Genomic DNA, 13,018 nt, shown 5'->3' on the forward strand with positions numbered 1-13,018 from the left:
GTAAAGGAAACAATGCCCTGCAGTTGCTTTTAAAGGTTTTTTTCTCTCCCTCGAGAAAGTCACCATCAAACATACACTTCAATCATAGTATTTCAGAGCCAGAGAGTTATGTTTTGAGCTTGAAATGCAGTGGTGAGCTTGAAAAGCTTGTTGGCAGTGGTACCTCGGGAGTTTTCAGAGCCTAGGACAGTCTGACTGAGGCAGGGAAATGGGGAAGAGGTGAGTATAGACAGGTTTACCAGATGACCCACCATCAAAGAAGGCTAGAGACCGGTGTTGGCTCAAGTCAAGCCTCCAAGCCTTTGTCATCTCTTCAATACACATGCAATGGAGACTTCTACGGTGTTTGGAATACCTGAGGTCAATACATTTGGCTTCTGAACATGACACACAGACTTACCTGGTGAATTCCACAGAATAGTACTGAATAGGAGAGCTTCCTTCACTCTCTCCAGGTTTCCAAGACAGGGCCACCTCGGAATCAGAAACCACAATGACGTGCGGCTGCTGGGGTGCTGTTGGAGGCAGGCAGGAATCTAGGCAGGACAGCAAACAACTGGAGTTGGCTGTAGTCTTTGCCGTTGGAGAGGTTTCATGTATCCAAAAAAAACGTGCTTTCTACAACCTAAACATCTCTGTTCAGAACAGCCTCTCAAAGTCCAAACCAAAATAAGCATACACCCAAAAATCATAACTGGATTCTCCACTGGATTTGTATAAGGTTTATCAATAAGAGCTGATCTTCCCTTCCTCCCCAAGCTCCCCTGGCTGGAAATCTGACTAAATTAAATTATGTGCAGACTATTGACCCCAGGACACACAGTATTGTGTACCCTTTAAGACCTCTGTGCGCGTGTTGGAATTGATATTTACTTGAAAGTGAAAGCCACTCAGTCATGTCCAACTCTTTGCGACCCCATGAACTATACAGTCCATGGAATTCTCCAGGCCAGAATACTGGAGGGACGTAGCCTTTCCCTTCTCCAGGGGATCTTCCCAACCCAGGGATCGAAGCCAGGTCTCCTGAATTGCAGGCAGTTTCTTTACCAGCTGGGCCACAAGGGAAGCCCAAGAATACTGGAGTGGGTAGCCTATCCCTACTCCAGCAGATCTTCTCAACCCAGGAATTGAACTGGGGTCTCCTGCACTGCAGGCGGATTCTTTACCAACTGAGCTATCAGGGAAGCCCCTTGATATTTACTTATGAGGAAAATGAAATGCTTAATGTAACGGCACTTACTTTCCACTCTTCTGTGTGTGGACCTCCTCCCTTCCCCCCACCCCCATCATCAGAATACATGCCAATGGTAGGACATCTGGAAAGTCTCATGTGTGAAGATGTAGGATGATTCTATCACCCCAAGGTCACTGCTGTTACTATTTTCACATCCAGACTTTCACATCTGCCAACTTTACACTGTTGCTTTGGCCAGAAATATTTTTCCTGCCTCCTCTTCCTAGCAAAATCCTATGCAGATTTCAAAAGCCAGGCCAAAGATATGGTTCTTTCTGAAACCTTCCTAAGACTTGGGGTGAGGAAGTGCTCCCTCTGAGTGCTCCAGAGCCGTGAGTGGACTCAGATAACACTGAGTTACACGCTAACCATGCACCTCTCCCTCCCCAGGGAGCTCCTGAGAGCAACGACGCTTTTAGACCACCTGCGTCCCCCCGTACCCACCGCACCACCACCTCAGTGAGCACTTGTTAGATTTCCCTGGCCTGTAAAATCTCTTTTCCCACCCCTCTTCCTCACCTTCTTAATTCCCACTTACTTATCAGATGTCTACTTAGCAGTTACGTCCTTAGGGAATTCTTACTGCACCTCTATATCGGATCTTACAAAAGAAGATCTTATATCATGTTGGAAAACACTTGTCATTATCTATGGCCACACACTAAATAGATAATATCTTGACCCATCCTGCTAAGTTTTAAGAGGGCAGGGGCTGTGCCTGTTTTGTTCACCACTGAATTCCCAGAGCCTAGTGTAGCCTGGCACAGAGTCGGTCCTCATTGGTATATCTGAATGGAGGAATGAATGAATAGCCCTAAATAACAGTTCTTATTATTAATGAATCAGACCCATTTTACCTTGGGGCAAAGTAGTAACATGCTGAGGAGAGCTAAGCCGCCCTTTGCCAGTCTGGCTGTAAGCTGCCATGCTCACGCGGTATTCAGTGCCTGGTTTCAAATCTCCAATCACTTCCTCCTGTACATGACCAAACATGAAATGTATCAATGATCAGAAGTTCCTTTGAGGCCAACCAGACAATTTCCATGAGGGCTGCATCTTGAGGCCCTTGAGAAATTTGCTTGGGAGATTGTTTTGCTTTCTCTGTGTGCATGTGTACCAAGTCATTTCAGTCATGTCTGACTCGGTGCAACCCTAGAGACTGTAGCCCGCCAGGCTCCTCTGTCCATGGGATTCTCCAGGCAAGAATACTGCAGTGGGTTGTTGTGCCCTCCTCCAGGAGATCTTCCTGACCCAGGGATCAAATTCACGTCTCTTGTGTCTTCTGCATTCGGAGGCAGGTTCTTTACCACTAGAGCTACCTGGGAAGTCGTTTGCTTTCTCTAGGATTGGCCAAGTATTTTAATTTGCAAAGAGAAAAGCATCATGATGTATTTCCGAAGACTAGTGAATTATGTTTTATTGGAATATATACACTGTCCTAGAACTAGGACTCATTCACCTTATCAGCTGTTGCTCTTAACATCTGAGTTCTTCAATAAGAGTACTAGGCTGCTGGAATTCAGGTAAGGATCTTTTCCAGGGTTGGAATCCCCCAGCCCTTTCTTTGCATTTGCATATCACTGATGCTCAGGTACTAGCCACAACAGCAAACTGAGGTCTTGATTTGCATCCATAAAGGAGGGACTCAAACTTTGGTTCCCAAATTGCATCAGAATCACCATGAGGGTTTCTTAAAACAAATTGCTAAGCCTGGCCCCCAGGGTTTCTGATTCAGTAAGTCTGGGAAGCAGTCTAAGAATCTGCATTCCAAAGAAGTTCCCAAGTGATGCTGCTGGTGGGTCATGGTGGGATCTTCCCTGGTGGCTCAGATGGAAAAGAACCTGCCTGCAGTGCTGGAGACCTGGGTTTGATCCCTGGGTTGGGAAGATCCTCTGGAGAAGGGCATGGCTACCCACTCCAGGATTCTTGCCTGGAGAATCTCATGGACAGAGGATCCTTGCAGGCTTCAGTCCATGGGGTCGCAGAGTTGGACATAACTGAGCGACTAACACTTTCATGTTGCAAACCACGAGGACTGATGAGGAACATGTGTTTGTGAACTTCACCTGCACAGAAGCCTTGACCAAGAAGCCCCAGTTGAAGTGGACTCACTCCATCTTGAGGCCTGTGTGTGCTTGTGTGCTCAGTCGCTCAGTCGTGTCTGACTGTGCGATGCTCTGGACTGTAGCTCTCCAGGCTCCTCTGTCTATGGAGCTCTCCAGGCAAGAATACTGGAGTGGGTAGCCAATCTTTTTCCACAGGATCTTCCTGACCCAGGGATCAAACCCAAGTCTCCTGCATTACAGGTGGATTCTTTACCATCTGAGCCACCAGGGACGCCCCAACTGGAGTCTTCAGTGCTATATAAGTGGGAGCCTAGGGCACATTGGTCTCAGCACATTGTAGTGAAAATGATACAGACATGGAATCTATCAGTCCTGGGCTTGAATCCTGACTCTGACACTTTTTGTTAGCTGTGGCCTTCACATTAAATACCCAGAGCATCAGTTTCTTCCTCTGTAAATGGGGATGATGGATAACTATCTTGCACAGTTACAGCATTTGGGGCAATGTATGTAAAGTCACTGGTTCCAAGGCCATCCTCAAGAAACAGGATTGTAATGATTACTGTCTTGGACACTGAAACGCCTCCTCTTCTCCACTTACCTAGGTCCTACCACTTCTCTGAGGCCCAAATATCCCCTTGACACCGACCACACAGACTCAATCTTACCCACTAAGTGTCACGCAACTTAATTAGCACTTTCATATATTAAAATGTTTACTATTTCTCCCATGGGATTACAAGCCACTTGAGAGCAGGCATCCTGTCTTATATCTCTTCACAACATCCCCTGCAAATGACTAAATATTCATTGTTGATAAGGAGAACTAATCAACTGATCAACAAAACTTTTTAAAAAGATTCAACAAATAATTATTGAATACTTACTATAGTAGCCCTTGACCCTGAAAGCATTTTAAAATCATTCAAAGATCTAAAAATAAAATACCAATGCTAGTTTCTATTCCAGATCGCTTAAATCAGAACTTCAGGGGGCAGGCCTGAGTCTGTTTAAAGCTCTCCAGGCGATGCTAATACGGGCAGCCAGGTTTGTGACCCACTGGTCCTGGGCTTGCCTCACCTGTGAGTTCCACCTGTCTCCCCTCCTCTCTTCCTCCTGTATCTCCAACCTCTCCCTTACCTACCAGATCCTTCATTACTGTGCTCAAGTCACTCTCATCTTCAAAGCAATCAGTTCTTCACCACCACACATGCGCCCCTGTCACCCCTCCAGAGATACAACCCTCCTGAAGAAGTTGTCTCCACTTCCTCACCTCCTGTTCCCTCCTCACCCTGCTCCCATCTGGCCTCTCCTCACTGTAAACGACTGAGATGTTTCTACCACAGTCGCCACAACAACTCTGCGGCCCACCAAGTGGGGATGTCTCCATCTTTACTCGACTTTTTGCAGCTTTCAATACTGTGACCCACCCTTGCCTCTTAAATCTCTCGGTTCCCTTGGAAACTGTGTCTGTTCCTCCTGTCTCTTTCTACTTCTTTGGTTTCTCTTTTCAAGTATCCCTCGCCCACTCCCCATTCTCTGCTGGCCCCTTCGGTGCTGGTCTTTCCCAGAAGTTCACCCCTCACCATCTCCTCTCACTCTGTAGCCTTGTTTAGGCAAGCTCATCTACTACTCCCTTGGCTTCTGGCACCTTCGAACGACACCTCCCTCCATCCCCAGCTCTAAGCTGCCTCTTCATCCCCAGTCATGAGCTTATGACTGCCTCTTGAGCTTCTCTACTCAACAACCACGCAACTCAAGTTCAACATAACCAAAGCTCACCTAACCACTCCTCCTCCAGCCACCAAAATCAAAACAAAAACTGCTTCACTGTTGTGTTCTCTCTCTCATTACCCAAACCAGGAATTCTCAACACTTGTTCACCCATGCTGTCTAACCATCATTCAATCGAGTACCAATACTCTTTCACATCACATGAATCTGTCCATATAGTTTCATCTTCACAGCCATTTAAGTCCAAGTCCCCATAATGACGGCAATGCCTCTGACTCTCCCAGCTTCCAATACTTTCTGCACATCCAATCTGGACTCCACACTGCTAGAGCAATTTTCTTAAACCCCAAATACGATACCATCTTTGCGTCCCCCTGGTTATTCTTCCAGCATCATCTCGTGCCACCTTCCTTCCTTACATTCTGCATTCCAGTCACACTGAAGAACTTGGCAGGGCTCAAATTTATGCCATTCAATTCCTTGCCTCGGGGCCTTTGAACCTGCGGCCCCCTCTATGAGAAATGCCCTTCTCTCCATGTCTGCCTGGCTCATCCTTCATGACTCAGTTCAACTGAGACATTACCTCATTTCTCTGGCCCCCGACCCCAGTCTGGGTGGGTGTCCCTCCTCTGTGCTTCCCTGGTGCCCCTGGTGTACCTCAACGTAGCAACACTCACCTTAGACTGTAATTGCTTATTGGTCACCTTCTCCCCACCCACTTGAGGGCACAAGACAAGTTCGTATTCCTCTGGCGTGCCAAAGCTTAGAACAGCATTACCAGACATGGAGCAAATTTTCAAGCAATGCTTTTATGATGAATGAATAAATGAACTAGTGAGTGAATGAAAGATATGAAACCAAGATGTCTGACATAAACAGATTACCTCATCAAGAACCAGCTTCTCCTCATAACCCCTCCAACTGGATTATCAGCTTCTATATCTCTGCCCTAGACCTGGAGTTAGTAATACAGAGACAAGGCTGACTTCCTTTTATCAATCTGTCCCCAGCCACATCCACCTGCCTTTTGTACCTGCTTCCTCCTTTCATTTCCCTTGAATCCTTACTTGGGCCATTTCTACAGCCTCCAGGGGTGGGTGTGTGTCTCCCATCTTCCGTCCCTTCTCTCCCCAACGACTCCATCCTCCATGTAACTGCATGAAGGGTCTTTGTTGAACATATGGTGCTGTCTTCCCAGCCCCACGGCCCCACCCTTGCCCTTGCTCTAATTCTCTGCATCTGTGCATCCCAGTCCTACCATCTGTCTCCTGGTGCACGGCAAGTTGGGTGGTGAAGAGGCTGGAGGCAGCAGGTGTAACAAGACCGCTGTCTCCCTCCTCTCCCAACCACCACTCCCAGTTTTTCCCCAGAGAAGCAGAAATACACTTTCAAACCAATCCAACGCTCTCACAGGCTTTTGCTTTAGGATTCTTTTCTCCCGTGAAGTTATTACCCTGTATGAAGTATGGGGGTGGTGATGCAGTTTTATAGACTACTGCAGATATTAGCTATGCGTCAATACCAAACACAGCTACCATTAATTACCATTTATTGAGTGTTTTCTCTGCTCCAGAAACATACAGAGCCTGATTTAATTCTTCCGTCAGCCCTGTGAGGTAGGTATCACTCTTATTTTCATTTCCAGAGGGGAAAACTGAATTCTGAAAAAGTGAATGATTTGCTCTAGGTTGTATATTTATTAAATGGCATAGTGGGGATTTGAACCCTGCTTTGTTTGACTCCAAGGACAAAGTTCTAATCGGATAATACATGAGTGAAAAATATTAAATAATATTTAATGAACAAAAATTTATAATATAAACACTGAAGATCAGATTATTTTATCTGTAAACAAAGAAATTTATGCTATCAGAAATGTAAAAGTGATCATTAAAAATCAAGGGAAATTACAGTAATAGAAGTTCTTAACGTGGATGAAAAAACAACTAAATTTTTTGTTAGACATGGAATTACTAGTATGACCTTTAGCCCAGGTATATTCTGAAAGGCGAAGTGTTACCCTCCCAGAAACTATTTCCAGTATTTTCTGGTCTTTTCCTGAGCGGACAGGCTGGTAGGTGAGCATAAGGGAGTGAGGTCAAGGGGACTGAGTAGCTGGGGTTATTAAAGGAGAAGCTGGAGCCAGTGCTTTGACCATCTCTTCTTCCTCTTCCATCTCTCCTTCCGAATGGAATCCCTCAGAAGAGTATGACTTGTGATAACCCTTGAATTCTTTAGTAAAATGCTGCATAAAATTCCACAAATCTTTCTACTGCTGTCCTTAAATGTCTCATGGCAACTACTTCAGCCTTGCATCAAACTAGATAAGATGCTAAATATACCCTTTTCAAAGTAGAAAAACAAAGTGTTTTGTTGTCTTATGGAAGTTTGAAAATGAGTCAAAATACTTCTCTCTCTTGGACCTCTTTCTGCACACAACGGTGAAAAACAAAGAAAAAGAAATTGCTTTCTTGGAGTAGAAGCCTGAATGAATTCCAGCCTCCTCTGGCCCTCCCATCCTTTCCTTAGAGAGAGAGCAAAGATGGGTGCACTGCTGCAGAATAACTGGATTTTGTGTTTGTCTCATGCTCCTGTGCACTCAGTCATGTCTACTCTGCGACCCTATGAACCATAGCCCGCCAGGCTTGTCTGTCCATGGAATTTTCCAGGCAAGAATACTGGAGTGGGTTGCCATGCCCTCCTCTAGAGGATCTTCCTGACCCAGGGATTGAACTTGCGTCTCCTGCATTGGCAGGAGGATTCTTTACCCTTGTGCCACCCTTTACCCTTGGGTTTGAATGAGTGAAGTCGCTCAGTCATGTCCGACTCTTTGCGACCCCGTGGACTGTAGCCCCCCAGGCTCCTCCGTCCATGGGATTCTCCAGGCAAGAATACTGGAGTGGGTTGCCATTTCCTTCTCCAACCCTTGGGTTTGGGGACCGCTAAACTTTCATTCTACTTCATACTATACCCAATGTACAAAAACAACCTGGATAGCTATGTAAGAGGAGCCCCTGAAAAGACAGGACTCTTCTTAACTGAATCCCTGTTCCCTCTGCAATGATGAAACTATATTAAATGGTTCTGAACTTAAATCTCTGACCCTGAATCAGATCTCACCTTTAACCCCATTCATGCTGTATTTTTTTCCTACTACTGGAAAACCAAGTCATTTGTTCCCAGAAATGAAGTTGGATGTTGTCTTGTTCCCTAGTCTGGTCAGGTGGTCCCTACAGGAGGGCATTTCCTATAGGGAAATAGAAAAGGGTTATCTCCCAAACAGCCTTCTTTCAAAGGTCGCAAGGAAGGCAGGGCAGGCCAGAGTCGGGGGAAGAGTTGGAAGGATTTCCATTTCCTGAGTGGTCACAGAAAGAGTATCATTCAGGGTTTTGCAAGAAGGGCAGCATTTGCTTTGGGGCTGAACAAACCTCCCTCGTATGGATCTACCCTTAATCGCAGGACAGTCAGTATCCCTGAGGCTTGATCACTAGAATGCCCAGATGTTTCCATATGCCACAGGGAACAAAGAAACCCCCAGGTGGAAACCATTACTAACCAGCCCCTTTGTTTTACAGTCAAGAGATGTTTACAGAGGCTCAGAGACTTTCCCACGGTTACCCCCGTTCTAGTGACTGAGCTGGGACTAGATGCAAGTCCCATGATTCCTGTCTGCTTTATCCCTTAACCTTGGGTAAGACCCAAATAGCATCACTATTCTGGGTCAGCCAGACCAGTGAAATCCACGGCAGGGTGATAGTTTATTCCCCCTTAGTTAGCAAGACAAAAATTTACTAACATACCCAAAGAAAATGTAAGAACTTTCTATTTCTATTTTATCTCCTCATTTAAAATTTGGTAGGATTTTAGAATGTACACAATATATTAGTAGAGTAGCAGATATATAATTTACAAATACATACATATATTGGTACTCTGGTATATATTCAAATAATTTTTAACTGATGTGTGTGCATGGGTGCTAAGTTGCTTCAGTCGTGTCCACCTCTTTGCAACCCTCAGGACTATAGACCACCAGGTTATTCTGTCCATGGGATTAAAAAGTGTGGATACCAAATGCTAACCAAATCAGAAGCTTTTACATAGGCAGAGTACCAAAGAAAATATCGGAATTCCACCTACTCTCCCAGGTTATGGAGAAGGCAATGGCAACCCACTCCAGAACTCTTGCCTGGAGAATCCCAGGGACGGAGGAGCCTGGTGGGCTACAGTCCAGGGGGTCGCTAAGAGTCGGACACAAGTGAGCGACTTCAATTTCACTTTTCACTTTCATGCATTGGAGAAGGAAATGGCAACCCACTCCAGTGTTCTTGCCTGGAGAATCTCAAGGACGGGGGAGCCTGGTGGGCTGTCGTCTATGGAGTCGCACAGAGTCGGAAGCGACTTAGCAGCAGCAGCAGCAACCACCAGGTTATTTTGGTCAATTCTTCATTTGAATCAGACTAACCATTTGTCAACCCAATCCTCTGTTTGGTAATCAGTCCAGAAAGTCAATCAGCCAGGTTTGGGTACCCAGTCAGGTCTCATTAACAAGATCTAGAATTGTTAAGTGAGGAAAGAAGAAGGGGAGGTCAGGGAGCACTTCCTGCAGGAGGGCTTGCTGACTGAAATATTTTCTCTCCTTTTCAATCTTTTTCACTTTGGGAGCAGAACTTAAATTACTTCAAACTTTAAAAATATTGCTTTTAACTTTACTCTTCCAGGTGAAATATAAGCCATTTCTTTCTAAATGATTAAAAATTCACCCGTATACCCAGCCTTTGCTGCTTCCACTAGAACCAAGCACTCTCTGTGGGCCTTAATCGATGAGGAAGATGCAGGAAAAATCGACATTTTGATGAAAAGAGACCCCCTGACTCCTGGGTTGGGGCAAGGGTTTAACTTTTTGAAGCATACTTACAAAAATCATCTGATGATCCAATCGTCCCTGGAGAGGAGAAAAAAAAAAAAACAAACAATATGAAAAGGAGAGGAAAGTAAAGCTTGCAGGAACTAAAATGAACCCGTAGAGTAGCTGCCCTTCTGCCATGTACAGTCAAGGGCAGCAAACGCACACCTTGGCAATGTGAATTCTCTCGAACCCTCACTCAGTTCTTATTCTGCGCCAGGTGTGGTGCTGAGGGTTCTATGACCATGACCTTGTTTAATGTCCACAACATCCTTATGCTGTAGGATGATGCGAGTACAGAGGGTCCCAAACTTTTTCTGTTCTCAGGATAAAATAATACTGGATTAGCAGCACCAGAAAATCCTCCAGAAAAAACTCCCTAACAGTTCCGTTTATTCAATAGTTATACCCCAAAGATTTGGTAGTGGAAGTTTACACAGATGTTGCTATTTCCCGTGCAACATTCAAATATTCCACAAGGCCCCTGTGAGTTTGCTGCAGAGCCCTGGAGTACCATAGTACACAGGCTGGGAACCACAGACACACTACCCATGATACAGACCCTATTCAAATCCCTGTTCTGTTGATGAGGAAGCTGAGACCCAGTAAGGGCACCCAGGAGGTTGGTTATCATACAGGAATCTGAATGCATGTCAGCCCACTCTGCTATACCAGACCTCTTCCCTCCTGCTTCCTGACTCATTGCCTTTATCGCTAATCATCATTTCCTCTCTCCACTCTGTGTATTCTGCAATCCTCCCACTCCACCCAAACACACAAGCACAAGAACGGGTATGCACACTTGAGTGTTCAGTCCCTTGGTTCAAACGATTTAAAGTCCCCTGTCTTCTTTGCCTTTTCCAGAAACTGCCCCTGCTTCAAATCTCAGCCCCAGATTTTACCTCTTGAACACTTGTTCCTATACTAATCTCTCTATCTTCAAAACCTCAGTCTGTCTGGTAAGTGGCATGTGAATGAAATCTGGTCTCACATTGCTCTAATTGTTTTATCTAGTGTAAAGGTGTGTGAACATGTACTAAGTTACTTCAGTTTTCCCACTCTTTGTCACCCAATGGACTGTGGCCCGGCAGGCTCCTCTGTCCATGGGATTCTCCAGGCAAGAATACTGGAGCAGTATTGGCATTTCATTCTCCAGGGGATCTTCCCTACACAGGGATCGAATCCATGTCTCTTACGTCTCTTGCATTGGCAGGCGGGTTCTTTACCACTAGCACCGCCTGGAAGACCCAGTGTAAATGTGATTTCCCCAAAAGCTGCCCAAGAACAGCAACCATATGTGATACTGTCCTGGGCAGAGTGGCAACTGTGAACATTTGTTGAAATCAGCAAGGTAATCAAATACTACAATTTGGTAGCATATTCTAACACCTAGGTATAGTTAATGGAAAGAATAAAGCCTTTGAATGTGTGGATCACAACAAATTTTGAAAAGTTCTTAAAGAGATGGGAGTAACAGTCCAACCTTACCTGCCTCCTGAGAAACCTGTATGCAGGTCAAGAAGCAATAGACATGGAACACTTGACCGGTTCAAAACTGGGAAAGGAGTATGTCAAGGCTGTATATTGTCATCCTGTTTATTTAACTTATATGCAGAGTAAATCACGTAAAATGCCAGGCTAGATGAATCACAAGCTGGAATCAAGATTCCCAGGAGAAGTATTAACAATCTCAGATACGCAGATGATACCACTCTAATGACAGAAAGCAAAGAGGAACTAAAGAGTCTCTTGATGAAAGTGAAAGAGGAGAGCTGGCTTGAAATTCAATATGAAAAAAATTAAGATCGTGACATCTGGTGCCACCACTTCATGGCAAATAGATGGAGAAAAAATGGAAACAGTAGCAGATTTTATTTTCTTGGGCTCCAAAAATCACTGGATGGTGACTGCAGCCACAAAATTAAAAGATGCTTGCTCCCTGGAAGGAAAGCTATGACAAACCTAGAAAGTTTATTGAAAAAACAGAGACATCACTTTTCAGAGAGTTTTGTACAGTCAAAGCTATGGTTTTGTCCAGTAGTCATGTACGAATGTGAGAACTAATAAAGAAGGCCGAGTGCCAAAAAATGTATGCTTTCGAACTGTGGTGTTGGAGAAGACTCCTGAGAGTCTCTTGGACTGCAAGGAGACCAAATCTGTAAATCCTAAAGGAAACCAACTCTGAATATTCATTGGAAGGACTGATGCTGAAGCTGAAATTCCAATACTTTGGCCACCTGATAGAAAGAGCCAACTCATTGAAAAAGACCCTGATGCTGGCAAAGACTGAAGGCCAAAGGAGAAGGTGGGGGCAGAAGATGAGATGGTTAGATAGCATCATCGACTCAATGGACATGACTTTGCACAAACTCTGGGAGACAGTAAAGGACAGGGAAGCCTGGCGTGCTGCCGTCCATGGGGTTGCAGAGTTGGACATGACTGAACAACTGAACAGCAACAACAACCCAACTGCCCCTCTTAGGACAGAATAAACCACAGAAGCTGGGGCTGAGGGCTTCTGAGGCAACTGAGGGGTACTTAAGCAAAAGTCTGAGAATAAAAGCAGCATGCAAAATACAAGCAAGCTGAAGACATGCATCTCTTCTTTTTGAGTCATGAGTGCTCTGGTAAAAATAGCCAGGGCAGGGCTCAGAATGCAGTCTGCCCTGGGTTTACAGTCAACTGTTACTTGCTAATGTATGATCTGAAGAATGTCACTTCACCTCTCTGAGTCTCAGCATCCTTGTCAGGTCATAGGATAGTTGTAAGGATTAAATGGCAAAAGAAATGTAAAGCATGAGGGAGCGTGGCTGGCAGGTGACAGATTCTCAGTAAGTGATGGTTACTCATCACGGATGACAAGTAGGTTTCTAGGTGCAGTGCCCGGCAGGCATTTACTAGACAGGAGTTACAGACACCACCTCCATCACCAGTGCTGTTAAAGCTGCAGTATTCTGGGCACTGATGCTAACTCCTTGCAGAGCAATTAAAAGGGCTCTAGTCTGTAGATTAATTGTAGGAGAATGGAGAAGGAGACAGCAAGTGAAAGAAAAGAAAACAGAACATGCCTAAGGCAGA

At 45.1% G+C, this 13,018-nt stretch overlaps 1 protein-coding gene across 1 annotated transcript in view; it reads right to left on the reverse strand.

The window, feature by feature from the left end:
- EGFLAM (EGF like, fibronectin type III and laminin G domains) overlaps positions 1-13,018 on the reverse strand; it is a 194,229-nt gene that overhangs the window by 110,381 nt on the left and 70,830 nt on the right. The window contains exons 4-6 of the mRNA XM_070357624.1: positions 9,953-9,979; positions 2,092-2,209; positions 401-536 (exon numbers count right to left, since the gene is read on the reverse strand). Of these exons, the coding sequence (XP_070213725.1) occupies positions 401-536; positions 2,092-2,209; positions 9,953-9,979 (281 nt within the window). The remainder of the gene's footprint in view (positions 1-400; positions 537-2,091; positions 2,210-9,952; positions 9,980-13,018) is intronic.

The sequence above is a fragment of the Bos mutus genome, chromosome 20 (genome assembly GCF_027580195.1).
Source record: "Bos mutus isolate GX-2022 chromosome 20, NWIPB_WYAK_1.1, whole genome shotgun sequence".
Taxonomy (NCBI): Eukaryota; Metazoa; Chordata; class Mammalia; order Artiodactyla; family Bovidae; genus Bos; species Bos mutus.